The sequence below is a fragment of the Lemur catta genome, chromosome 23 (genome assembly GCF_020740605.2).
Source record: "Lemur catta isolate mLemCat1 chromosome 23, mLemCat1.pri, whole genome shotgun sequence".
NCBI classification, from domain to species: Eukaryota; Metazoa; Chordata; class Mammalia; order Primates; family Lemuridae; genus Lemur; species Lemur catta.
The window spans coordinates 21,336,050-21,362,593 of record NC_059150.1 but is presented as its reverse complement, the minus strand read 5'-3'; the positions used below and the strand labels follow the sequence as shown (position 1 = coordinate 21,362,593).

At 35.1% G+C, this 26,544-nt stretch overlaps 1 protein-coding gene across 1 annotated transcript in view; it reads right to left on the bottom strand.

Moving 5' to 3' along the window:
- Positions 1 to 26,544, bottom strand: part of HMCN1 (hemicentin 1) — a 404,331-nt gene that overhangs the window by 64,172 nt on the left and 313,615 nt on the right. The window contains exons 64-75 of the mRNA XM_045536051.1: positions 24,582 to 24,741; positions 22,321 to 22,445; positions 21,906 to 22,089; positions 21,212 to 21,309; positions 20,037 to 20,315; positions 11,439 to 11,635; positions 7,852 to 7,933; positions 6,402 to 6,538; positions 2,575 to 2,716; positions 1,425 to 1,569; positions 909 to 1,036; positions 441 to 597 (exon numbers count right to left, since the gene is read on the bottom strand). Of these exons, the coding sequence (XP_045392007.1) occupies positions 441 to 597; positions 909 to 1,036; positions 1,425 to 1,569; positions 2,575 to 2,716; positions 6,402 to 6,538; positions 7,852 to 7,933; positions 11,439 to 11,635; positions 20,037 to 20,315; positions 21,212 to 21,309; positions 21,906 to 22,089; positions 22,321 to 22,445; positions 24,582 to 24,741 (1,834 nt within the window). The remainder of the gene's footprint in view (positions 1 to 440; positions 598 to 908; positions 1,037 to 1,424; positions 1,570 to 2,574; positions 2,717 to 6,401; positions 6,539 to 7,851; positions 7,934 to 11,438; positions 11,636 to 20,036; positions 20,316 to 21,211; positions 21,310 to 21,905; positions 22,090 to 22,320; positions 22,446 to 24,581; positions 24,742 to 26,544) is intronic.

Genomic DNA, 26,544 nt, shown 5'->3' with positions numbered 1-26,544 from the left:
TACTGTTTTCTCTCCCCACATGCTGCCAAATATCTAAATTGTACTCTAAGCCATAAAATTTGATTTTTATTTTATAACTAAAGCTTGTATTTATTTTTACAGAATAGCTTTTCTTTTATATCAAATGATGTTTTTATCCTTTGTCTTTATAAAATTCCAAAAGGTGATAAACAAATAAAGCAGGATAGAAATCTAATCCTGTAGACCTCACTGACCGTCATCCACAGGGTTTGTGTATGGAAAGGTGGCACCTATAATTCAGAAAAAGATTTTAAGCTGAAAAACTAATCCTATATTAAGGAAAAAAAATCCTCTCTCTATATTAATTAATTTGTTGTACTTTATATATTTGCTGCCCCCATTGATAGAATTAAAATGTTGATTCTTTTAAAAAATGTTTCTAAATAGTAGGTGGGATTTTTCAATTAATTTATCCTTACCTGTAGGAATTCTGATTTTGATCCACATTAAGAAGATGCCCATTTTTCCTCCAACTGATTGATGGTTTTGGTATCCCAGTAGCCTCACAAGCCAGAGTAGTTTGAACATTTACTGTTACAGTTATGTTGGTAGGACCCGGAGCAATGGATGGAGGAACTGAAACAACATCACCAAATAAGAGGAAAACATTTAGCAAATAGTGTGCCACGTGACCTATTTCTGCTGACCTGAAATTTGTCGATGGTAAGTTGCCTCATAGTCATGAACACAACAAGGCTCTGTGAATTTTAATAGGGTTGTGATGCTGTTAACTATAGTGAGGAGAAAACATGGGATGTGACTGTTCATAAAACAATGTAATATGCTTAAACAGCTCTTAGGGTCAAGGTCTTCATGACCTCACTAGTTTAGGCTGTCCAGGAGCATCTGACACAAAGACTGGATGCTGTTTATACAGGTGTATTTACCATGGACCTGTAAGTCTATTCGCCTGCGGTCGGTGCCGGCAGCATTGGTGGCCATACACAAATACCGCCCAGTGTCGGTCACATGTGCTGACTGAATATGAAGGAATCCATTTTCCAAGACAGAGTATCTACAAGAAAAATCACAAGTGAAGTTTCCTGAATCAGTCTTTTTGATTATTCACATTTGACTGCGAGAAATTTTAAAGACTTGATGACATCCATTTTCAGTCTTTTTCCTGTTTCCGATGACACGTATTTACAATACTCTCGGTGGAAGAAACGGATACGGCGCAAAGGCACATTGCAGATGGGCTTGTGATCTTGGATGGTTTATGGTCATTATTTAGACATACGCCTTAGGAATGATGCTTTTAAAATACTAAATTTTGATTCTCATATTAGGATGAAATGACTAATTCTCAACATCACAAGATCAAAATAATGCACTGGAAAAAAGATGCAAGGATTTACATTTTGGTTCTTACAGTATGTTTCATCCTTTTCCAGAATTGTTACCTTGCATGATTCCCAGCTAGAACAGCTCCATCCTTTCTCCATGTTATCCGTGGGTCTGGGACACCTTCAGCAACGCATTCCAATATAGCTGACTCACTTAAGAGAATGACTAGACTCTGGGAGCCACCTCTGATGCTTGGAGGAACTGAACAAGAGATGCGCATAAAAAAATTCAGTTATACTAAGTAACACAGCCTGAACTAAGACCCTGAAGATGTAATACAAAATGAGCTTTGAGTCAAACGTGTAGCTTTGTCTACACTAATCTAGGTTAGTATAAATGGAATTGAAGTTTAATTCCTGAAGTCTTACTCAAAATACTTTGTCTATAAAAATAAAGAGTAGATGGGAAAGGGAATTTTAAAACCCTGATATGGTGTAGGAAATCTGGTTCTCTGTGGGAGAGGCTTAAATAAAAATCAGCTCTGGTTTGATGCAAATTAAAGATGATATTTCTTATTTCTCGTTGGCCAAATAATGGTCAGAGAATGTTAACACTGGAAAGACTTCACTTTAAATAAAGAACAGAAAGTGGGCTGTTTTAACAAAAAGCACATCTGTGATTAATCATGCAAGTCTCAGAGCATGCATTTTATTAATCATTGAGTTCCTGTGGGGATAGAAAGCCGGGATTTTAATTTTAGCATTAGGGATATTAGTTGTGTGGGTCACCCAATATCCTGTAAAATTTCATATATTAAAAATCCAAAGGGAATATTTTGGAGAAAAGTCTATATTATCTAGACATTATATTTAAGAAAATTACAGTCCTAAGACAGTCTCCGTCTAGCACATACATACTCTCAAGCCACATCAATAAAGGTGAACTAAATGATGGGCCATTTGTCCTTCAGAGATTTAGTGTATTGACTTCCTCAAGACCTGATCTTAATGACACAAAAACATCAAGATACGCTGATAACAACTGGACATTGTCCTCTAAGATAAAGTAATGTATCTCTAGTTATTTTTTTTTTTGAAATTGAGTTAATTTGCAATGTAGCTCTCATACAAATACAACAAGTTGTCTTTTTCAAATTAAATATGATAATTGCAAGCCTTCAATTTAGTATGCTCATAAAAGGAAGTATCATCTCTGAATGCTCCGGTTATATTTTTAAATTGTGAATGAATGAGTAACTTTTCTTACCATTTACAGTGAGAAGAAATTCTCTTGTAGTCTTTCCTGCAATGTTGCTGGCCACACAGGTATAATTGGCCGTATCACCTAGATCTGCGTTGTTAATTTGCAAGTATCTCCCTCCAGATAGGATTCGAACTCGAGGCGTTGCCTAGATTCAACAAGTAAAACTTACCATGTAAATGTCAGGAAAAGAGAATAAAATATTATTTTATACCATCAAAAGTAACTACAGTGAACTGTGGAGTTGCTTTCTGCCTGCATGCCTTGTCTGCTCCCCCCACAATTATTATGGTATCGAAAATCCCTGAGAACTGTTTCAATGTGTGCAGTTAAGTCAAGGGCACAAGCAGTGTCCCTGGTCCCCCTGGCCACAATGACCCGCTCAGCAATGGGCAGGTGACTCAGGTCAGGCCTATCGGAGTCCTCCTCAGGACTTTGCTGGAAGTGTTGGGGGAAAAGGCATGCCCTTCTTACTAGAATTACAGGTTGGGAGGATGACATAAGCCTGGTGGCAGTCTTATCATGTAGGGACCGCTTGCTCTGAATCTAAGACAAACCAAGTAGAGCTGAGATTCAGAGAAAGAACACAGATGCTTCATTATATAATTAGAGCCTCTGGATCTAGCAATGCCTAAAGCCCAAATTCACCAATTATTGTAGCCCATAAATTTCCTTTTTTTTTTTTCATTTAAGTTGGTTTGAGTTTAAATTCTGTCACTTACAACTGAAAGCTTCCTGACTAACAAATTAACTTTGGTTAACTTAGAGAAAACATTATCTTCTAACATCTTGTAAAGTAAGGAAAGTAAACTACTTTGGTCTACAAATATTTTTAAGCATTTATTTTGTGGCTAGGCATGGGGCCAAGAATTACGAAAATATAGCACAACGAAACCTAATCTCTGCTATTAAGTCTAATTGAGGAGATAGATGTAAACAAGTATTTTAGAATAAATTATAGTGTATGATGTTTATTATTAAAAATGTCAGGTAGCATCACAGACTGATATTCTCTGGTTGTGTCTAAAATGGAAGCATTTCAAGAATAGCCCAAATCATATTTCTCTACCATGCAGACTCTGTTCCAGATAGATACATATTTCTAACGAAAAAAAAATGTTCACACTAAAATATGCAGTTCAGGTCCATTTATTCTAAAAGTTCATACATTTTCTCTGGGCCTTTCATTGCTATTGGAGCTAGGAGGGAAAAAAATCATGTTACCACTGATGAGAATAAGTGATTTCTTAAATATGGATGTTAAGTTCTGTGAAGCATTTTGATTTTTAACTTTTATATGGGTCTAGCAGTATTTTAGGCTAATAAAAACTTTCAGAGTGATTTGTACAATGTCCTTCCTCCATGAGTATCATCAGTAACTTCTCCTCACTTATTGTCTCACCACAATTTTCTCTGGTTTTCTTTCCATTTTTCCATTCTTCCAAATTTACTTCTCTCCTCAGATAGAACCTCATTCTCAGCTGTGGACCTTGCTTCCTGTTCCGCTGAGAACAGCAAAGCCCTGTTCTTGGCATTCCCTCCTCCTCCCACTTTGGATGTGAATACAACCTTCCTTTCTATTTCCCCATCTCTGCAGAAAATGATCGCCTCTCTGGCCAAGGCTCATTTCTTCACTTGTGTCCTGGGTCCCATTCCTCCCCGATCCAGTACACCTCGCACTAAACACCTCTCTCTCTCTCTCTTTCCCATATCTCAAAACTCTTTTTTTTTCTAGCAAATAAACATACACAAATCTCCTTTATATTTAAAGAATAGTCCACACTTGTTTCTACTCCCTCTCCTACTAATTTCCCAAACAACTGTACTCTGCCTCCTACTTGGTCACTCTATTGAAGAACCTTGCTCAGATCTTGAATCACCTCGATATATTGCCGAAGCCAATGGACACAACTTCGTGTGAACCACAGGTGGTCTTTGTTAACCAATCCCTCTCTTTTCTTTGGCTTTGAGTACACCAGTGTCTCCTATTTTTACTCCTATCTTTCTGAGTTCTCCTTCTCAGTCCCATTCATCTTCTCTTTTTCCATTGGTCACCTTGTAATTATCATTGTTGCTTAGAGCTTTATTTTCATTTAACTGGTCTTCTCATACTCTATGTTTTCTGGTCAAACTCATACAAACTTATGACTTCAACAGTGGTTTATACTATGGGGACTAACACATCAAAAGACTTTATTTTTGGAGGCAATATAGACTATCGAATCGAATCCTTTTTTGATAAAATATGGACCAGTATTTTTTAATGATTTCTAGAATCTTTCCTTGATTATACAGATATTGAATTATGTAGATAATTCAAACTCAAAATATCTAAACCTGAACTCATCTTTTTTCATCACTGGTGAACCCACCCTTTCCTAGTACTGACATCACTTGGTCATATCTGAGATCAGCCTAGACTTCTCCATCATGGACATTCACTCAGTCCCTACCTTCACTGCTAATGCTCCAGACTGAAGTGCTTGGGAAGTGAGACTGTGGCGGCAAAGTCAGAGTATGAAGGGCCTTGTGAGCAAAGCTGGGTAGTTTAACCAAAATCCTGAAATCTATGGGGAACCAACAAAGAATTTTAATCAAGGTCTACTATAGCCATAACAAGCTACTTGCAGTTCTTGGAACTACAGCATTCCTCTTCTTGTAATGGCTTCAAATATGCCATTACCTGTGCTTAGAATCCCTTTCCTACCCTGTCTCACCTAATACATAACTATTCTTTAAAACTGAACTCACCCTTTGAGGCTTCCCTGGGCTGTTCCTTACCCTTTGGTCTGGGTTACTTGCTTCTCCCCTCTGTTTTTATGAAATGCAGTACATCCCCCTCACACACAATTCATCGGTACTATTCATTCTCTAATCTTCGACTTATGCCCCTGTCTTTTCAGATAGTCTGTGAGCACCTTGAGGCTCAAGACTATTCTCAGTAGCAATCACAGTGCCTGGCATCATAGCAGGCACACGATAAATAGAGAAGCTGAAGCGCAGAAGGGTGAAGTGATACGCGCGATGATTTAGCGTGTAAGTAACTCTCAGAACCCAGTTTCTCCCTGTGTGGTCTTTGTGTGGTTTGGTGGTGGTGGAAGTCTTTATGCCTTAGGTGTTTGGGGACTAACTGCTTTAATTATTAACTGCTGGAAACACAGTGTAGGTTATGATAATAGTATAAAGAAGAAGAAAGAAGAAAAAAATGATAAGTAACTAACTATTGGGATTCCACACCAAAGCTTTCAGCCAGCGCTAAAAGGCTACTAAAGATCTTGGGCTGTGACACTCTATGACAGCAGATAGGTATTGCCTGAGCACAGGAAGCTTTAGAGAGCTGGGAGCTGGTTCTTTAAGGATTCCAGTCCCAGACACCTGGTATCTATGGGTATCACACAGATCTTTGGGGTCACCCCTGATGTCCAAGTTTAGACCAGAGAAATTCAGTAAAAGATGAGTTCACCCGAGAGACGTGGAAGGACAGGTCAGTTATTTTGACACTCTGAGGGTTTTTTCCTTCTTAAGTTAAGAAAGAACTGAGTGTTCCAAATAGGTCTTTAATCCATGGGCACCAGGAAATTACATACCTGGGCCAATTTCCAGAGTATCATGATCTAAATACCTTTCTTTTGACCCATAACCAAATACTATCCCAGCAAAGTCTGAGAAAACAAAGCTGATTCAAAGACCCTGTGTCCACCTCTGCAATGTTGAATAACTAGTAGCCTGATGTTATTTGGTTTTGTCTACCTAGCAAAGGATCCGCAGCTGATTTTTTTTTTTTTTTTTTTGGTCTCAAAAAAGGAATCTATGGAGTTTAGCAAAAGGTTTACCTGTAACCGCTCTCCATTTTTGAGCCAGGTGATTACAGGTGGAGGCACTGCATCTGATTTGCATTCCAATGTCACTTGTCTGTTCCGTAACACAGAGAAATCCTGGGGCTCATCAGTTCCAGCAATGTTAGGGGGAACTAGGTATGAGAAGAAATATGTTAAAGGATTTCAAAAAACGATATGTAAAAGATCTGAATTATCATAGGTGTTCAACAAATGTTGGTTCTGCCATATGAAACAAGACCTATAAACTTAAAACATTACTCATTTCATTTATAGTGCAGATAATTATAAACAGTGGAATTTTTTTTACCTTATTCAGCAGTTTCACATACACTAAGTAATGAAATCCTTCCAACTGCATGAATGACAGGATAAGTATTATAATACAATCACATTATAATCACCATTCGACAGGTAAAGACACTAAGGCCCAAAGAAGGGGTCCCTTGTCCAAGCTCTACACTTAGTAATAATTTTTTCTGAACATAAGATTTTAAAACTACCAAATGAAGGAGTACCCATGGTAATATACAGAAATGTATATATATATTTTTTGATGTACAGAAATGTATTTTTGTGACTCCCATATACAGAAGTTATGTGTCAATTAATGGCAGGTCTAATTTGCGTTTGGGACTGCAGGGGCACTTAAATCCCAGACAGATTGCACTGCCTAGACATTTAGGCTATGAGAATGAAACAAAGATCTTCAGTTTAGTTTTTCAAATATTCCTCCTGATAAGGAGTAATTCCCATCTCTATGCCAAAGCAGTATTGGACAGAGTCTGATTGGCCCAACTTTTTGAGGAAGTAATTTGGCAATAAGCTTCAACATCTTTAAAGTATGTGTATGTGCATGTACACATGTGTGTAACCAAGCAATTGTACTTACAGAAATTTCTCAAAATAAAGGGAACAGGCCAACATGTATATACCAAGATATCTACAATAGTGTTGTTTATATTGGTGAAAATATAGAAACATCCTAAATATCCAAAAATGGGGAGTAAAATGGGACACTATGCAATTACTAAAAATGATGTTACAAAAACATATTTATTGACATGAAGATACATTCTCCATACCATTAAGTAAGATAAAAAGCAAGTTAAGTACTATATGTACAGAATATATATACACACATATATATTGCATGATCACATTTTTGTGACAAAACATTTATGTGCAAAAAAGTTTTATCTATGTTGTGAGATTACAGATTATTTTTATTCTCCTCATCATAATTTATATAACTCAAAAAAAATCACTTGAACTATCCCCAAAGAGCATTCAATCAGTCAAATTAAGAATCAGATTTACAATACACCTATTTTCTAGTTTACAAACATATCTTGTGATGTGCTATGGAGTTGCCCCATGTTCTGTAAATTATGGCTTCTAATGAAGTGTGTGTATGATAGACTGTGGGACATTTTGTCAAACTTACCATGCACTCTCACTAAGTATTCTTTATCATCATCTCCTGCAGGACTGGATGCCAGACAGGTGTATCTTCCTGTATCCTCCACCTACAAAACCCAGATAAGTGAATTATATAATGTTAACATATTAGTTTTGGTGATGAGAATAAATATCCAGCATATATTTATGTACAAATGAATGAAAAAATGAAGTGAATATAAAAATCCTCACAACCTTGCTCCTAAAAAGCAAGATATCATTAAACGTAAAACTGTTTTATGTTAAAATCATAAAACAAACTTTTAATTATTGTGCTTGTAATTAGCATTCTGATATTGAGCATTGATTGGCATCTATATTATATGCAAACCCATGTCTTAACAGGGTTTCAGTATTTGATCTAAGAACGTTTGCAAGTTAGGTATATTTAGGGATATCAGAAAAGGCAGATATAGACCTAGCACCACACGTGACAGACCACATACTCAATGTTTATGGAAGAAATAAATATTCATGGGTTTAAATTGCAGGCAGAGTTCATTTGAAGCCTTCTTGAAGAAAATGAAATGTTTATTAAAGAAGTAAGTAGGTAAATAAAATATCAGAATATTAAAATCAAACACATTAATACCACGTCTTAGCTCTATCTTTAATATACATGACAAAACAAAGGGGTTATAATATGCAATTTGTTATAAATAGGGTCAGACTGACAGCAGAATCTACTATTAATATTATCTGACTACAGCCAAAATCATTTCTTTAAAAATCCCCCTGCATGGTGTCCATTGGAAGTCAGTCTTCATTCATCTGTTGGACATTGTGTAGACACAATCCATGCTTAGGTACCTGTGGAGCATACTCTGGAAAACAGATGACATTACTACTGTGAAAAATATGTTTTGGAAAAGTAGAAAAATCCTATTCTTGTTTATTGTATTACTTGAACATTACTAGAATATTGGAATGTTTAAAATTCTTACATTCAAAACTGACTTTATAGGTAATGGGGAAACTTTTTGGTAGGCTACAAAAACTTTGAAAAAACTTAAGACTAGAATGTTTGGGAAAATACCTAAATACAATTTTAGAAGAATAACTCTCACATAGGCATTCAATTAAGAATTAAAAAATGATGTAACGATTCCTAGAGAATAATTTCTGTATTTTCATCATATCTTTAAAACCTCTAAAACTAACTCTTTTCTCCCAATTCTGTTCATTTCCAATTGATATTATCCCTCTCATTTGCCTTGACTTCACCAAATTTGAACCATCACTACTCTGAAATTTGCTTACTCCAGGAAATAGTTAGTTATTTGCAGTTAGTTTCTAAAGTGTATTTTGTTACTAGGGTATTTAAAAATTATAGTGAAGCAGGTGTTTTTAGAGTAAGATTTTGCAGAGTTGTTGACATCCATTGTGGCTCATAAAGGAGAGTAGTGTATAGTATATAAGGTTTTCCAAATCTGTTTGGTCATAGAATGGTCACTTTTCCCCTTGGAATAAATCACAGAACTAGTGTTTGATAAAAGATATTTTAGGCAACTCTTTTCTCTACAATTGGAATTTGGAATTTGCAAATCATCCACACCCATTGTGTGCCAGGCATAACTATATGTTGCAGAAAAATATATAAAAAGATAAAGTTCAGATAAGTAAAATATGATGTTGTAAGCATTAGAAGTATACATATAATGCTATGAAAACACAGAACAGTAGAGGAACCAAAATCAGTCTTGGGAGTTGATCATATTTCATTTTCTATATTAATGCTGTTTTTAAGCATTCTATTATTATTTCATATCTAATTATACTTTTGTGTACTGTATTTTCACTTTCCCTTGAAAACTGGAAACTTCTTAAAGGTTGAGACATGTCTTATGAATTCTCAACAATAGCTAAAACACGTGGGGGATGTGGGCATCGTTTAACACTCTGTGACAATGGTCCCCAACCTCTTTGGCACCAGGGACCAGTTATGTGGAAGACAATTTTTCCATGGATGGGGCGTGGGGAGGCAGGCGGAGTGATGTGAGTGATGGCAGCAGCTGTACATACAGATGAAGCTTTGCTCGCTCACCTCCTGCTGGGTGGGCACAATCCCCGGCTTTCCTAAGTTTCATGGAAGACAGTTTTTCCACAGACTGGCAGTGGGTAGGAGGGGCATATCTCTGTGGTGGGTCCCTAACAGGCCACCGACTGGCACCAGTCCATGGCCAGGGGGTTGGGGACCACGATTCTGTGAGACCTTCATTTTGTTTTCCTGTAACCTAACTTTTCATCTTGCCTTTAAGACCTACCGTACTATGGCTGGAACTTCCCTTTCAAGCTTTATTTATCAGGACAGTATTTGTTTATATTTTGGATTCTATTCCGTACTTTGCTGTTGCCACACTGTTTCTTTTGTTTTCTTTTTTTGTCTGTCGAAATTATATCATTCAAGGGTCTTGATTCAGTAAGTGGTGATAGAGTTTAATCTGACTTTTCTCTAAGTTACTGCAATGTTTGGAATGGAGTGAAAAGGGAGGAATGGAAGGGATGTAACCAGGTCCACCGGCCAGGCTTCCCAACCAGATCCAAGATTGAGAACCAGCCCCATCACCGAGCAACAGTGAGTACTTGGCAGCCAAGTACTTAATCTCTGTGCCTGTCTCCGGATGCCTGGGATGGGGCTACAGACTCTGCCTCACAGAGCTGTCATAGGGTTGTGGGTGTGACAGTGAGCCCAGAGCTGAACACAACAGGGACATAGCAGAAAATATACAATTCTTTGCTCTCTTGGTCCAGCCGCCCTTCCTTTCTCTTTTCTCAGTTAAAATGCTAACGAAATATGATTAAATAATTGTTATTTTACATTCAAAGGACAACAGCAGCAGCAACAAAAATTCTGTCTAGCTCTTTGTTAAAGCATTTACTACATACTGGTGGTACCAGTCTGAGCACATCACGTTAGATAAAAATCTTTAAATCCCCAGGTGTATGAGTTAGGTATTATTATTACCATTTTTACCGCCTGTTTACAAATGAGGGCATTAGGGCTCAAATGGGGAATATTTGTAATATAAGGTTTACCTTCATTAGTAGAATAGATAATTTTTACAATAAGACATCCTAGACGTACTTCTCTTTAATATATTCACATTTCTGATCAATTTCCTTAAACATAAACTAATCAGTTTTGCTGAACTTATTATTATTTGAAAAATTATGTCTCTGCAAACTTTTATGTCTGCTAGTTCATTCTGGAGATCAAAAGTGCACTTTGAACCCACGTATATATGTATGTCAGATTGGTTTCTGCAGGTTCCATAAGGGGCTACATAGCACAAGAAAGAACTTCAGGAAATATACTAACACTTATAGTACTGTGAAAACTTGCAAAAGTTCATGAGAAGGTATTTTACTTTCTTCAGAGTTTAATATGATATTTCTTTGTCTTCCTTTCAGTCAAGTTACCCAGTCGTACATATCATAGAACTGATCTACCCTTGCTAAAGTTACTAAAATCTGTGATATATTCGTATTTAAAAATATAACTTCTTCAATAATTCTCATATATTAGCAAGTGAGTTTATAACCTAAAATAACTGTATGAACTGTGACACTTACCTGAGCACTAGAAATTTGAAGAATCTCTCCTCCTCCTAGAGTCTGTACTTGATCTGTCTGTGGAAGGGGCCGGCCATCTTTCATCCAGGTGATTTTAGGGGCTGGAATTCCAGAAGCAATGCAGGTAAGTTCGAGTGGGTTGTTAACAATTACTGATACCTCTCCAGGTTCTTCAGATCCATTAATGTGAGGTGGTTCTATTTAAAGGGAATCAAAAACAACAAGAAAATAAACCTGCTGTTTGATAAAATACTGCTAATTAGAAAAACTTGAAAAGAAAATCCATCTCAAATTCACATTCATATGCTATATTATTATAAATTGATTAGAACAAGGAAAGCGAAATGATAATTCCTAGATGTCATTACCACTTCTCACTGGAAACTGTTTCAAAAGTGATGAATCGTGCCTACAAGAGATCATGAGGTAAATGGAAGTTCATTATGACGTAGTTTTAGAATAATAACTTGAACTCAGTTAATTAGAGCAGTCTTATTTAACCATAAAGATATGAAAACAATAAAAACGAAACCTATCTTTTATCACTTTTTTTAGAGGGTCTTAAACCTATTAGCATGTTTTTGTGCCTTTTAAATACTGATTGTTTCTACAAAAGTAATGGGTAAATAAATACTACGGAATTCTGCTATCATCTTTTCCATGCGGAACTTTGAAAGGAAACAATGACTAAGCAGAAGAAAAAACAGTTACATTGGAGATAATGATTTCTTCATGAAACATTTTTGTTATGTCTGGGCAGGAGCAACTTCCTTTTTTGTTATTTATACTTCTAAAATTACTTTTCTCAAGAGAAGGTTAAAGAATCTAAACAGTGGGAAGAAACATTAAAATTTTTTAGTCCACCTACCCCCAAGTTAATAAATTCCTTTAAAACAGATTCCCCTTACAATGAGCATTCAAGTTTTCTATCAAACTTTCGTATAATAGTTCAAGTTTCCAGCTTCCTGTTGCACAGGGCAGCAATAGCTGTTGGACAGCTCCAAGGGTAAGCAGGGTTTTTTCGCCGCTTTCTTTTCCTCTCCTTCCTTTTCTTTTTCTTTATCTTTTCCTTTTCCTTTCCTTTCCGTTTTTTTTTTTTTTTTCCCAAAATCAAGCACATAGTTTAGAAGAGTGACTCACAGTAGATGATCTGGAGTCTGAGTTTAAATCCCGATGCCACCAATTATTAGGTTAGGGGATTTGGGCAAATCTCTTAAAATGGTAATAGCAACATGATTTACCCAACAGGATTGTTGTGAGGTTTGATGAGATAAACTAAACATTTTTTGTGTTTCTGTATCTGTTTTATTTTATAATTAAAGGATTTTAAAAATTATTGCTATTAAAGCTCTTGGTATTATTATTAAAATCTGCTTCTTAAAAATTTCTACCTATTAGTTCTCATTTTCCCTTCTGGAAAAAGACAATATATTAGATCTGTTCTCTTTTTCAGATTATAATTAAGAAGTCAGCATTTCTTAACCGATTTCCCACATGACCTCTTTTTTTACTTTCATCTATCTTATGTATTGCTGTAAAAATACATTTTCTTAAGTGCAGTTTAAGATTGATCTAAGATTTTCTGCCTAAAAGATTTTAATGACTCCGTGTTGCTTACTGGATTAAAATAAAAACTCCCCATCATGGCTTCCAAGGCTTCCACAGTAGATGTATCTTTGTAGCATTGTTTACTTTCAATATACTTATATGTGACCTAGACTCCAAATTGGGCTACTTCTCTCCCTCAAACCCAGTTCTTTCTTGTTCCCCCTAGTCCCATCCCCTAACTGAGCATGTTGAAGTACTATCAAGGTTACATTCATGTTATCAAGGTCATTTGTAAAAGCCATAAATCCTTTCTTGATTCTCTCAACTACACTGTAAAATGTCTACCCCTTTTAACTTCTATAGCATTTTGCTTGCACCACCCAAAAGCACTTATCTGATTCACAATTTGACACAGTCAGTTTTTATTCCCGTTGCTTCTTGGTTATTTACTATGTATCCATTAATATGAATACAAAAATGAATTTGGCACGGCATTTCCCTTCAAAAGTTTACAAGCACCAGATTTAAAACAGCAGCAGCAGCAACACCAACAACAGTGTTAACATGTTCCCCACTGGTTCAAACCCCAGTCTCCAGATCTCATGTGTGCTAAGTGATCGTGACCTATTTTACTGTTTTTCCCAAATGTCTTGTAATTGGGGCAGAGTAAGAGCTGACCATTCTCTGATGACTCCAGAATTTACATTGTAGCCTAGATCTCTCTTCTGAGCTCCAGATCCGTAAAAGCAATTATCAGACAAACATGGATGTTTGAAAACCACTTCAAACTGAACATGTATTCATACTGAACCTGTTGTCTTATTTCTTAAAACCTGGTCCTAAACTCATCACATAGATGCATTTTGTGCACCTTCTTTCTCGTCACTCCCATGTCTGAATCCACAACCAACCCTAATACTTCTACTGCACTTATTTCTAGAATACATCTTTTCCTTTCACCTCCCTCACTCTAATCTGAGCTATAATACTATTTACTTGAACTAATGTCTCCTTCTTCCTGGTTATAGGCATCTACCCAATATTACTTTATTTTTTCTTAGTAGAATACTCAAATTTTGTTGGAGCTGCCAATGTGCTAAAAACAGTTACATTTCCCAGCCTCTTTAACAGACAGTACATGGAATGGGATGTGAAGATCCTGACCAATGTGAGGTAAATGGATATGGTTTTGTGGAGCTTCTGAGAAAGTCTCTAAAGGGGAAACTCTTTGCCTTCCCTCTTTTTCCTGCTCTATTGTTGCATCTAGAGCTGAACCTAATTATGCTGGGGGTGAGCAGATATTGCTAACCATGGTGTAGAGTCCAAGAGAACTGCAGATACCTGAACCGTTGGCCGAATGCAACAACTGCCTGCCTCCAGACATCTCAGTGAGAAAAACAAAAGTTCCTTGTTTAAGCCACCATATTTAGACTCTGTTATTCACAGCCAAACATAATTCCTAATAATACACTAGTCTCTCAAATCTATTCTTGTCCTGCTCCAAGCGGCTTTCCACTTTTCAGCCCCAGTGCTCTGCAGCTCTGCTCATGTTATTCCATGTAATAGAACTTCCGAGGATTTCTCATTGCTATAGAACAAAAACCAAGCTTCTTAATGTGATCAACAAAGCCCTTCAGGGTTTGGCCCTATCAACTCCCCTTAGCTTTATTTTGTATAATGCTTTCCCTTGTTTTCAGTGTTCTAGCCACATTGGACTTTTTAGAACCACTAGTATATAATGACACTTCCTACCATGTGGATAGAATTAAATTGAGAACAGTTCCCCAAGGTAAGATGTTTGAATTCTGAGTGGTAGCACTGCTTCAAGTGAAGAACCTTTCAGAGTTTAATGGAATTAATTTTCAACAGATGCTGAAATGCTGAAACTTTTCATCCTTCTGCTGAGCCAGTTTTCAAATCTGTTTTAAGGAAATATTATCCTTATAAACTCTTCAACTGGGCAGACTGTTCTTTGCACATAATTTTAACAATATCAGTTTTTTTCTCTTTCATTTTTTTCATCCAGAAATTCACTGGTCTGTGATTCCACTCCTGGGAGTTGTATTCTTTCTCTCTCCCTGACTACCACATGCTAGACCAGGCCCTGCATTTTCAGGCCTGTATAAATATAATAGCCTCTTCAATTCATTCTTCACAATGTCACTAGAGCCATTTTTTTTTTTTTTTTGGAAGTGAAATCTGGGTGTAACATATTCCTGCTCAAGATTCTTCCATCACCTTTGTAATGAGGTCCAAACTCCATAAAATGTTCTCAAGGCTGTTCATAGTTTGTCTTCTGCCCACATATATTTCTAGTGTTATCTCTTGCTCCTCTTTCTTCCCCACTCAGTTTAAGTGAGTACAAATTGACAATTCAAGTTTTATCACCTCTAGTTGAGAAATGTAGACAAAGATCTCTAACTCCCCACTCATCTCTGTGGTCCTACCTTTCAAGGCTCAGATTTAGGAAATCTAATCTGAAATTTACCATCCCACAGAATGTTACTTTAACCATATAATCCTTATCACACTCAAAAGTAATTACTTGTTTAATATCTGTGTTCCTGCTGGATGTAGGAACTTGAGGGCTGAAGTCTTTCTGTGGCTGGCTTATTTCAGATAGCATTACATCCTCCAGGTTTATCCATGTGTCAAAAATGACAGGATTTCATTGTTTTTATGGCTGAATAGTATTACATCATGTGTATATATCACATTTCCTTTATCCATGCACCTGTTGTTTAACACATAGGCTGATTCCAGATCTCTTTCACATATAGATTTTATTTCCTTTGGATATATACCTAGTAGTGGGATTGCTGAATCATATGGTAGTTTCATTTTTAATCTTTTGCAGAACCTCCATACTGTTTTTCATAATGGTTGTACTAATTTAAAATTCCACCAACAGTGTGTAAGTGTTTCCTTTTCTCCACATCTTCACCAACGCTTGTTATTTTTTGTCTTTTTGATAACTGGAGAGAGGTGATATTTTATTGTGATTTTGATCTGCCTTTCCTTGATGATTACTGATGTTGAACATTTTTTTCATGTCCTTGGCCATGTGTATGACTTTTTTTTGAGAAATGTCTATTAAGGTCTTTTGCCCTATTTTTAACTGGGTTATCTGTTTGCTATTGAGGTGAGTTCTTTACATATTTTGGCTGTTAACCCTTATCAGATACATAGTTTGCAAATATTTTCTCCCCTTATATATGTTGTTTCTTCACTCTGTTGATTGTTTTCTTTGCTGTGCAGCAGCTTTTGTAGTTTGATGTAATCCCATTTATCTACTATTGCTTTTACTGGCTGTACTTTTGAAGCCTTATCCAAAAAATCTTTGCCCACCCAATATCATGAAATATTTCCCCTATTATTTTTTCTAGTACTTTTATAGTTTTGGACCTTACATTTAAGTCTTTAATCCATTTTGAGTTGACTTTTGTATATGGTGAACGATATGGGTCCAGTATCATTCTTCTGCTTGTGGATATCCAATTTTCCCAGCACCATTTATTGAAAAGACTATCCTTTCTCCACTGAGTGTTCTTGGCACCTTCATTGAAAATCAGTTAGCTGTAGATATATGGATTTATGTCTGGGCTCTCTATTCTGTTACATGGGTCTATGTGTGTTTTTAGGCAAATACCATGCTGTTTTGGTTACTATAACTGTGTAGTATATTTTGAAGTTAGATACTGTGAGGATTCCAGCTTTGTTCTTTTCACTCAAGATTTCTTTGCTGACCCATGAGCATGGTATGGTTTTCCACCTTTTTATGTCCTTTGCTATTTCCTTTCCCAGTGTTTTGTAGTTCTCCCTGTAGAGGTACTTTACTTCCTTAGTTAAATATATTCCTAGCTATTTTATTTTCTTTGTTGCTATTATGAAGGGTATTGAGTCTTTGATTTGGTTCTCAGTTTGACTGCTGTTGGTGTATGGGAATACTACTTATTTCTGTACATTGATTTTGTAACCTGAGACTTTGCTGAATTTATTTATCAATTCCAGTAGTCTCATGGCAGAATCTTTGGGGTTTTTAGACATAAGATCATATTGTCAGCAAAGAGCGACAGTTTGACCTCTTCTTCTCCCATTTGGATATCCTTGATTTTCTTCTCTTGCCTGATTGCTCTGGCTAGGACTTCCAGAACTATGCTGAATAGAAGCAGTGATAGAGGGCAACCTTGTCTGGTTCCAGTTCTAAGCAGGAATGCTTTCAATTTTTCCCTGTTCAGTATGATGCTGGCTGTGGGTTTGTCATATATGGCCTTTATTATTTTCAGGTAAGTCCTGTCTAGCCTATTTTGTTAATTGTTCTTGTTATAAAAGGGTACCGAATTTTGTCAAATGCTTTTTATGTATCTATTGAGAGGATCATATGGTCTTTGTTTTTGCTTCTATTTATGTGGTGAATTACATTTATAGATTTGCGTATGTTGAAACATCTCTGCATCTCTGGGATGAAGCTCACTTGGTTGTGATGGATTATATTTTTGATTAGCAAACCTGAATTTGGTTTGCTAGGATTTTATAGAGAATTTTTGCATTATATTCATAAGGGATATTGGTCTGTAGTTTTCTTTTTTTGTTGCATCCTTTCCTGGTTTTGGTATCAGGGTAATGTTGGCTTCATAAAATGTGTTTGGGAGGATTCCTTCCTTTTCGATGTTATGGAATAATTTCTGCAGGATAGGCACTAGTTCTTCTTTGCAGGTCTCATAAAATTCAGGTGTGAAACCATCTGGTCTGGGACTTTTCTTTTTAGAAAGGATTTTTATTGCTGCTTCAATTTTGGTACTTGATATTGGTCTGTTCAGGAATTCTATTTCTTCTTGATTGAGCCTAGGGAGGCTGTGGATTTTTAAGAATTTGTCCATTTCCTCCACATTTTCAAGTTTATATGCATAAAGGTTTTATAGTATTTACAGATGATATTTTGTATTTCTGTGGTATCAGTTGTAATTTTTCCTTTTCCAATGCAATCCCTAGTAAAATACCAACCTCATTTTTTGCAGATCTAGAAAAAATAATTCTACACTTCGTATGGAACCAGAGAAGACCCCATATAGCAAAAGCAATCTTAAGCAAAAAGAACAAATCAGGAGGCATCATTTTACCAGACTAGACTTCAAGCTATACTACAAGGATATAGTAACTAAAGCAGCATGGTACTGGCATAAGAACAGAGATATAGATCTTTGGAACAGGTATTAAACCCAGATATTAAACCATTCTCATATAGTCATCTAATCTTTGACAAATCAGACAAAAACATACACTGGGGAAAAGAATCCTTATTCAATAAATGGTGCTGAGACAACTGGATAGCCACATGTAGAAGACTGAAACAGGATCCACGCCTCTCACCTCTCACAAAAATCAATTCATAGTGGATAACAGACTTAAACCTAAGGCATGAAACTATAAGAATTCTAGAAGAAAATGTTGGAAAAACTCTTACCGACATTGGCCTAGGCAAAGAATTTATGAAGAAGCCAAATATATAAAAAAGCAATCACAGCAACAACAACAATAAATAAATGGGCTTCTGCACAGCCAAGGAAACTATCACGTGAGTAAACAGACAACCTACAGAATGAGAGAAAATATTCGCATGCTACACATCTGATAAAGGGCTGGTAACTAGACTGTATATAGAACTCAGGAAAATCATCAAGAAAAAAATCAAACAACTCTATCAAAAAGTGGGCAAAGGACATGAACAGAAACTTTTCAAAAGAAGACAGACTAATGGCCAAAAAACATATGAAAAAATGGTCAGCATCTCTAATCATCAGGGAAATGCAAATTAAAACCACAGTGAGGTATCACTTAACTCCAGTGAGAATGGCCTTTATCAAAAAGTCTCAAAACAGTAAATGCTGGTGTGGATGAGGAGAGATAGGAACACTCATTCACTGGGTGGTGGGACTGCAAACCAGTACAATCTTTGTGGAAAATAATATGGAGATACCTCAAAGAGCTACAAGTAGAGCTAGCATTTGATCCAGCAATCCCATTACTGGGCATCTACCCAAAGGAACAAAAGACATTCTATAGAAAAGACATCTGCACTTTAATGTTTATAGCAGCACAATTCACAATTGCAAAGATGTGGAAATAACCCAAGTGCCCATCAACATATGAGTGGACTAATAAAATGTGGTATATGTATACCATGGAGTTCTACTCAGCCACAAAAAACAATGGTGATCTAGCACCTCTTGTATTATCCTGGATAGAGCTGGAGCCCATTCTACGAAGTGAAATATTCCAAGAATAGAAAAACAAGCAGCACATGTACTCACCACCAAATTGGTATTAACCAATCAACACTTATGTGCACATTTGGTAGTAACATTCATTGGGTGTCGGGCAGGTGGGAGGGGAGAGGAGGGGATAGCTATATTCACAGCTAATGGGTGTGGTGCACACCGTGTGGGGGATGGACATGCTTAAAACTCTGACTTGGGTGGGGCAAAGGCAATATATGTAACCTAAACATTTGTACCCCCATAATATGCTGAAATAAAAACATAAAAACAAAACAAAAAGATTTCTTTGGGTATTCAAGGTCTTTTGTGATTCCATGCAAACTTTAAGATTGTGTTTTCTATATGTGTGAAGAATGTCATTGGTATTTTCATTGAGACTGCATTGAATCTGTAGATTGGGGTAGTATAGCCATTTTAACAATATTAATTCTTTCAATCTATGAACGTGAGACATCTTTCCATTCATTTGTGTCCTTTTCAATTTCTTTCATCAATGTTTACATTTATTCCTAGGTATCTTATTTTTTGATGGTTATTGTGCAGTCATCCTTGCAAGGGATCTGTTCCAGGATCCCCATGAATACCAAAGTCTATGGATTCCCAAGCCCCACAGTAGGCCTTGCGAATCCCATGGGTACAAAAACTTAGCCCTCTGTTGCGGTGGGTCGCACATCTGATGAATACTGTATTTTCAATCAGAGGTTGTTTAAATTTGTGGCTGTCACTTATTTCCCAATTTTTCTACATACCTAGGACCAGAATATTTACATACCTAGGACCTTCAGGATAAAGTGTTTGCTGACTTCTCCAGCTTCATTTGAGGCAATACAAGTGTATCTTCCTGAATCTTCTGTCTCTGCTTTGATAAGCTGGAGGACCATTCCTTGAGTGTTGATCATTAGATGGGCATCAAGCCCTAGAGACAGGCCATTTCTAAGCCAGGACATACTGGGAGTTGGGGATCCATCGGTAATGCATGTCATAGAGGTGGAGCTGCCTTTGAGAATTGTTATTTCCTCTGTCCCCATTGCATTGTCCATATTTGGTGGTACTACAAAGAAAACAAAATGGGCATAATTTATATATCTATTATAATTTGAGATAAATTTAAATAATTCTACAATGTTTCTTTGGTCAATAAAAATATATATTTCAAAATAGCATATAATAAATTGATGCCTTTACTATAAAACCATCTTTTAGGTGTACTAATTATTAATCTTCCAAATATTAGCGATGAAACCTAAAAATTATTTTCTTGTGGAACATACAAACAATGTGTTTTAAATTTTGGTAATTTTTCAACTTCTTAGGTTTGTCTCTTTAAATTTTTATAATGTATACAATAGTTCTAGTAGTATTCTTTTAACTACTTTATGTGGAATAAATAAAATAATTTCAAGTTACATAGTAAATTTTATATGATACAACATAAATCATTTGTAGATTACAGTAAATAGTTACTTAACTGTTCAGAAATGTTCTTGGGGATTGACAAATTTGGACCAACAAATCTCAATATTTCAAAATGAAAAGTTTTAAGTTCTTTCTCTATATACACATACACACAGAAACACATATGCACATGGATTCATTCATATTTTAAATACTCTAAACAAGCTGCTAATATTAGAAAACTGTCTTGACTTCTTTGTATAAAAAGACTGGTCTTGTGTCCAAACTGAAATGCTATACTACAAAATTTAGATTTGATTTAGTGCAAAATTCCAAGTCAGAAAAGTATTTTGGCAGACAGTATGATTCAGTAATATGGACCCCTTGGGAGAAGATATATTCTTCTCTAGTTAGTAAGATCCTACTTCACTATTTCTTTTTGACAGAGGAAAGTTAGATTTCTAAATCTACGAGGAAGTCAATTTCTAAAGATAAGCCTGTTGCTTAATACTGAACACATAGTAAAGTAGTAGTGTCATTTCTGTGACATACCAAGCACTTGAAGATTGTAATTTTTGTTATCCACCCCAGCTCTGTTGGAGGCCACACAAGTATACACAGCGACATCAGACACCTGAGCTCTCACAATCCTGAGAAACAATTTGATTCAACAGTTCATAATTTGATCCCATGCAACATACATAAATAAAATAATTATGATTTATAAATAGATTATAGAAGGTGATTTGTGTTGGGAAAATTTTAATTACGAAGCTTATAACCATGTATCACAAAATACATATAGCTCAAATGCAATTTATTGTACAAAGTTGATTAGGTGGTGACTATAAGCCACTGAAAATATAGCATAATTTGAGAAGTGAATATTTTTCAAATATATATTAACACAGAATGATGCTAACATGAAAATGATGTAATTGTAGTAAGCATATTCCTACCATCTTGCCATATAATGTTTTAGCAAAAATAGTAGTTCTTGGAAATATATATGTGAAAAGTCTATGAAAGACCCATTTTATCCAAATTTACTAAACCATGAGTATTTATGTAAGAACAAAAACCATTTCAATTTTATATTTGTTTTCTTTCTGCTGAAAATAGACTGAAAGGGAAAAAAAAACAGTAAAAGCTTAGGAAAAAAGCATTTCTTAAACACTGTTTACATGAAGCTCTACAATAACAGTTACTTTATTTTTCTAGGAAATCACACACAATGAAAGCTGACCTGATAACTTGCCCTGCTGACAGCAACCGGATATGAGAGGAGAGAGGCAGAGGGAGTCCGTTCTTCAGCCAGTGTATCTGTGGTGGGGGCATCCCTGTGGCTCTGCATTCAATATTTATTGAAGTATCCACCAAAGTCATTAGTTTCTCTGCTTCTTCTTTATTACCCCTAATAGTAGGTGGAACTATGTTATGCAGAAAGTGGCAGAGAGAGAGAGAGAGAGAGAAGGGGGGTATATTATCAGTTCAAATCATTTAAACTACAATTACCTTTATTTCTGCTTTGTATCCCAAAAGGAAATAGCAGTGGCATCACAATTAAAACTAAATGCTCCAGACATCTGCTGCCGGACCTTCATTTCTATGATAGATACTTAGCGTAGCATAGTCAGAAGAGGGTGATAGTTCATATTTACCGTAGACATTCAAGTTAAAAATTCGGTCTTCTTCTCCGGCAGGATTAGTAGCAACACATGTGTATTTCCCAGTGTTGGACGTGACAGCTCCATAAATGTTTAATGTGCTGCCATCTGCAGTCACCCTATGGAAAAGGTCATAACAGAGGCACTAAGATGATTAATGTGGAGCTAAGATCTGGAAAACTCACTCCAGGTTACTGTGTTCTTTTAAATATATCACCATAAAATGATGTCTTCATCCTGGATGTATAGTGGTTTGAATCTATTTCACTAAGACAAAGGAAGCCTATAGCAATCAGAGTTAGAGAAACTGATGGAGATTTCAGGCAACCAGCTAAAGTTCTACAGTTATGGGTATCATATCCAACACCTCCTCATGAGAAAAAGGAAATTAACAAAATCAGGTTAGGAATGTCTGTACCCAAATCATAGGCAAGGACATGTTTTTCTCAGACCTAGAATACTGTATACTCAGTTATCAATATAAGGTTTTAATTAAATTAAAATTATAAAAAAATTCTGATAGGAAAATTGAAGACCATTGTAGATAATGAGAAACTGAAGAAATCATACATCAAAAAATCTAGCTATAAACAACTTAATACTTTAATGAGGAGTAGAATAGGATAGTTTTTTTAAACTATGACCACAATTTGGTATCATGTATGGATATCTGTTGCAAAAATTTTTCTACAAATTGCTAAATAAAGCTTTTCTTTTGATTTACATAATAGTAAAGGATAAATATACAATTAGAACATCAAAGATATCTAAGTTAAGATTATTTATTATTGCTTGTCTTCATACTTCATTCATTACCAAACAAAATTTCCTGTGTTTCATGAAGCGATTAAATTGCCATCTACAGTTATTCCTACAACAGTGATTTCATTAGAATCTTCCATTGTCAAAAGTAAATACTCCATTTGTATTATATCATGTTATTAAATATGTTTATTGAGAATTACAATATAATTATCTGAGACTAGTTGTATTTTTTTTTCAAAATATGAATTTTAAAATTCAGTGAGTTTAACCATATTAATAAGCAAAAAATCAAGTTGCCATGATCAAAGAAAAAGAGTAAGCTGACTTTGAAAAATTACTGTACTTTATTTAACAAATTGTTCCACCTACAAATATATACATATTGTGGAGTAGTGAACAAATAATAAACAAAGTGAGCAGATATAAGAATAAGTAAATTTAGGATGTTAATGTAACAGAAGAAATTATAGACCCTAGATTCCTAGGAACAAATATTATCTTACATAAAATCGTTAGGTCCTACCGAGTATCTAGTAATGTGTCTAGAGTATACCCAATATCAGCTGATTTAATAAAAATAATTAAATACTTATTAATTATTCAGAAATGTTCACACCAGAGAAATAAAACTGAAAATGTATCTCTAAAAGATTATTTGGCAATTTACTCAATCTTCTAAAGGGACCAAATATCTAAATTTTAACATACAATGAATACAAAAAAAGTAATATTCATCTGTCTTTAAATTATATATATATATCTTCAATTCATTGACTAGAAAATATGCTCCAAATCTTTAAATTTAAGATATTGTTTCAAAATTATAAAGTTTACAATATATTTAATGAATGCCTACTTGTAATTAAGTGGAGTGTAGAATTTTGGATCGTCCTTCCAAAGGAATTTGTTGTAAGTAGTAGGAGGCCTTTACTACATTATTATTCCATCTCTGTGTGGTTTGTGGCATGGGTAACAGTGTCAGCTGAAAACAGGATTTGGATAAACCACTATGAGGGTTATGATATTGTATCTTTTCTCAAAATGAGCCAATCAGTATGGCATGAACACAGTTCGGTGGTTTCAGGACATAAAATCATGTCTGGGATTATTGATGGGTCTTTTGTGGAATGAAATTGGTTTAACATTAGTAAGAAAGAACAAATTATTTTATGACATGGACTTTGGTATATACATTCTGAAATTAGAAGAATAAAACCAACAACAGTTAATCACCATTTTAAGAATGAGTGTCTAAGGAGATTTATAACACAGAGTTGATGGATAAGAAACACATACATAAATTTTTGAGTGATTCTCTAAGGAGAATTTCTATGTCCAGTTCTCCAAAAATTTATATTCTTTCTTTGTGAATATAATAATAGCCAAGTTCCAATGAGATGAAATTTGGAATTATTATTCTTGTGAAATTTGAGGCATAAAGCATTGTAGAAGATCTTACAATTCATAGTGCAAAGACCCTTTTTACATACCGAATTCTTTCCATTTCATCACTGGTTATGGGTTTTCCATCTTTAAGCCATTGGATAAGTGGGGTGGGAATGCCATGTGCATTGCAGACCAGCTCAACGTTTTCTCCTAGAAGGACACTGACATCACTTGGAATTTCAGCACCAGCAATGCTTGGAGGAACTTTGAAGAAATAATTGGGGCTTTCATTAACAAGACACAAGGATATAAATTCTAATGAATACAACAGAATCATAGAACAACATGCCATCTCTATTTCGTATTCTTCCTAGGTTATGATTCAAGATCAAACTACTCTTATCTTCATGAATCACTTTTAAGTAAGAAAGATAAAGGAATCACTTCAATATTCCTGGTGTATTTGTAAGTTGATATAATTATTTAGGTATGAGGCTGGTGACAGATCTACCTCATGAGTGCCCTTTCTGGCCAAATTAAATCACTTTTAGATTAAATCCTTAATAAATAGTCTAGAATAAGTACAATTTAGGAGAATCTATTATATAAAATCTTAGCATAAAGATCTGAGGAAAGTATCTAAGTTGGTTATTTCTTTTCCTATTATCCAATTTAAATAGCATTTATTCTGAACAATGGATAGGATTATTGTAGTTTTCAAGATCCAGTGGTTTCTGTTCTCTTTTTCTAGCTATCTTGGTCTTCACTTCAATGATTTGATTGAGAAATAACATGTAACAACAATATTGACAATGGAATCAGACAGAAACACATTAGAATTCCTACTGTATACAATTTCAGTGATGTGCAGGAGGTGGCTCACACCAGCTCACAAGAGCCAATTTTGCACATCTTCCCTACTTCATGTTCAGTGACATCACCTTTTTAGCTTGAAATACTTTTATATATTAGGCCATGGTGAGAATATTTACATGACAGAAACTGGCAAATAATTGGCTATAAATCAGGTCCTTTGTGTCTGGAGAGTCAATTGTTAAACATGTACCAGCACAGCACTGCATAATCTCTCTGAATCTCATTTTAATCACCCAGAAAATGATAATAATTATACCAAATTTGCAGAATTTAGATCACTAAAGAACCCAAATCAATAAGAATGTTAATAATAAGAGATATTCTGTAATAAGTGCCTGATATATGGCAAGCACTGGACTAGGCCATACATGAATGTATTATCTCTAGTTCTAAGGCATAATAAAGTATATAAAAAGCCTGGTAAAATGTTTGACTATACCACAGACCTCATGATTAGCATTTATTATTATTAATGCACTAAACATAATTAAACATGCAGTTTCTGACACTTAATCTCAGAATGGCTATTTTTCCTTTATGCTTCTGAAATCTCAAAGCATCACTAATCATTACAGAAAGACCACTGATAATGATGAACTTATTTCAATTTATTTTTCATTTAATTTTTTTGGAGTTATCTTTAGCAGAGCACAGAATAGGTAAACAATACAACTGAATTCATAATTTATGAGAAATTCTTTCCTGGTAATTATAATAAAATTGGAAAAAAAGTATTTCAACTTAGTTTCAAGTTAGACTTTCATTTCAATTTCAATACAGATCCAAAAATAATAATCAGAGGTTTATTGAAAATCAAAAGCAAACAAGCTTGCTCTGCAGTATTCAAAACTATCCTGGAACATAGTTAGTAGGCATTAATTAAATATCTGTTTATGAATTAATGTTCCTTATTCACATATCCAAATTGTATAAGACTGTATCATGATTACTAGAAATTTACCTAATTTACTTAATCTTCTGTGGTCTCACCATACACAACCTCTTCATGAATTAAGTCTTATCTATCTACACAAATAAGAACAGACCCACAGGTTTAGCATCAAAATAAATTATTCCAGTTTAAATAAGTATCATTCAATAGAATGTATACTATAGAAAGGTAATAATTTCATTAAAAATGGAAAAAATAGAGATTATCAAATTTCTGTTATTCTTTTTTCCACATTTATG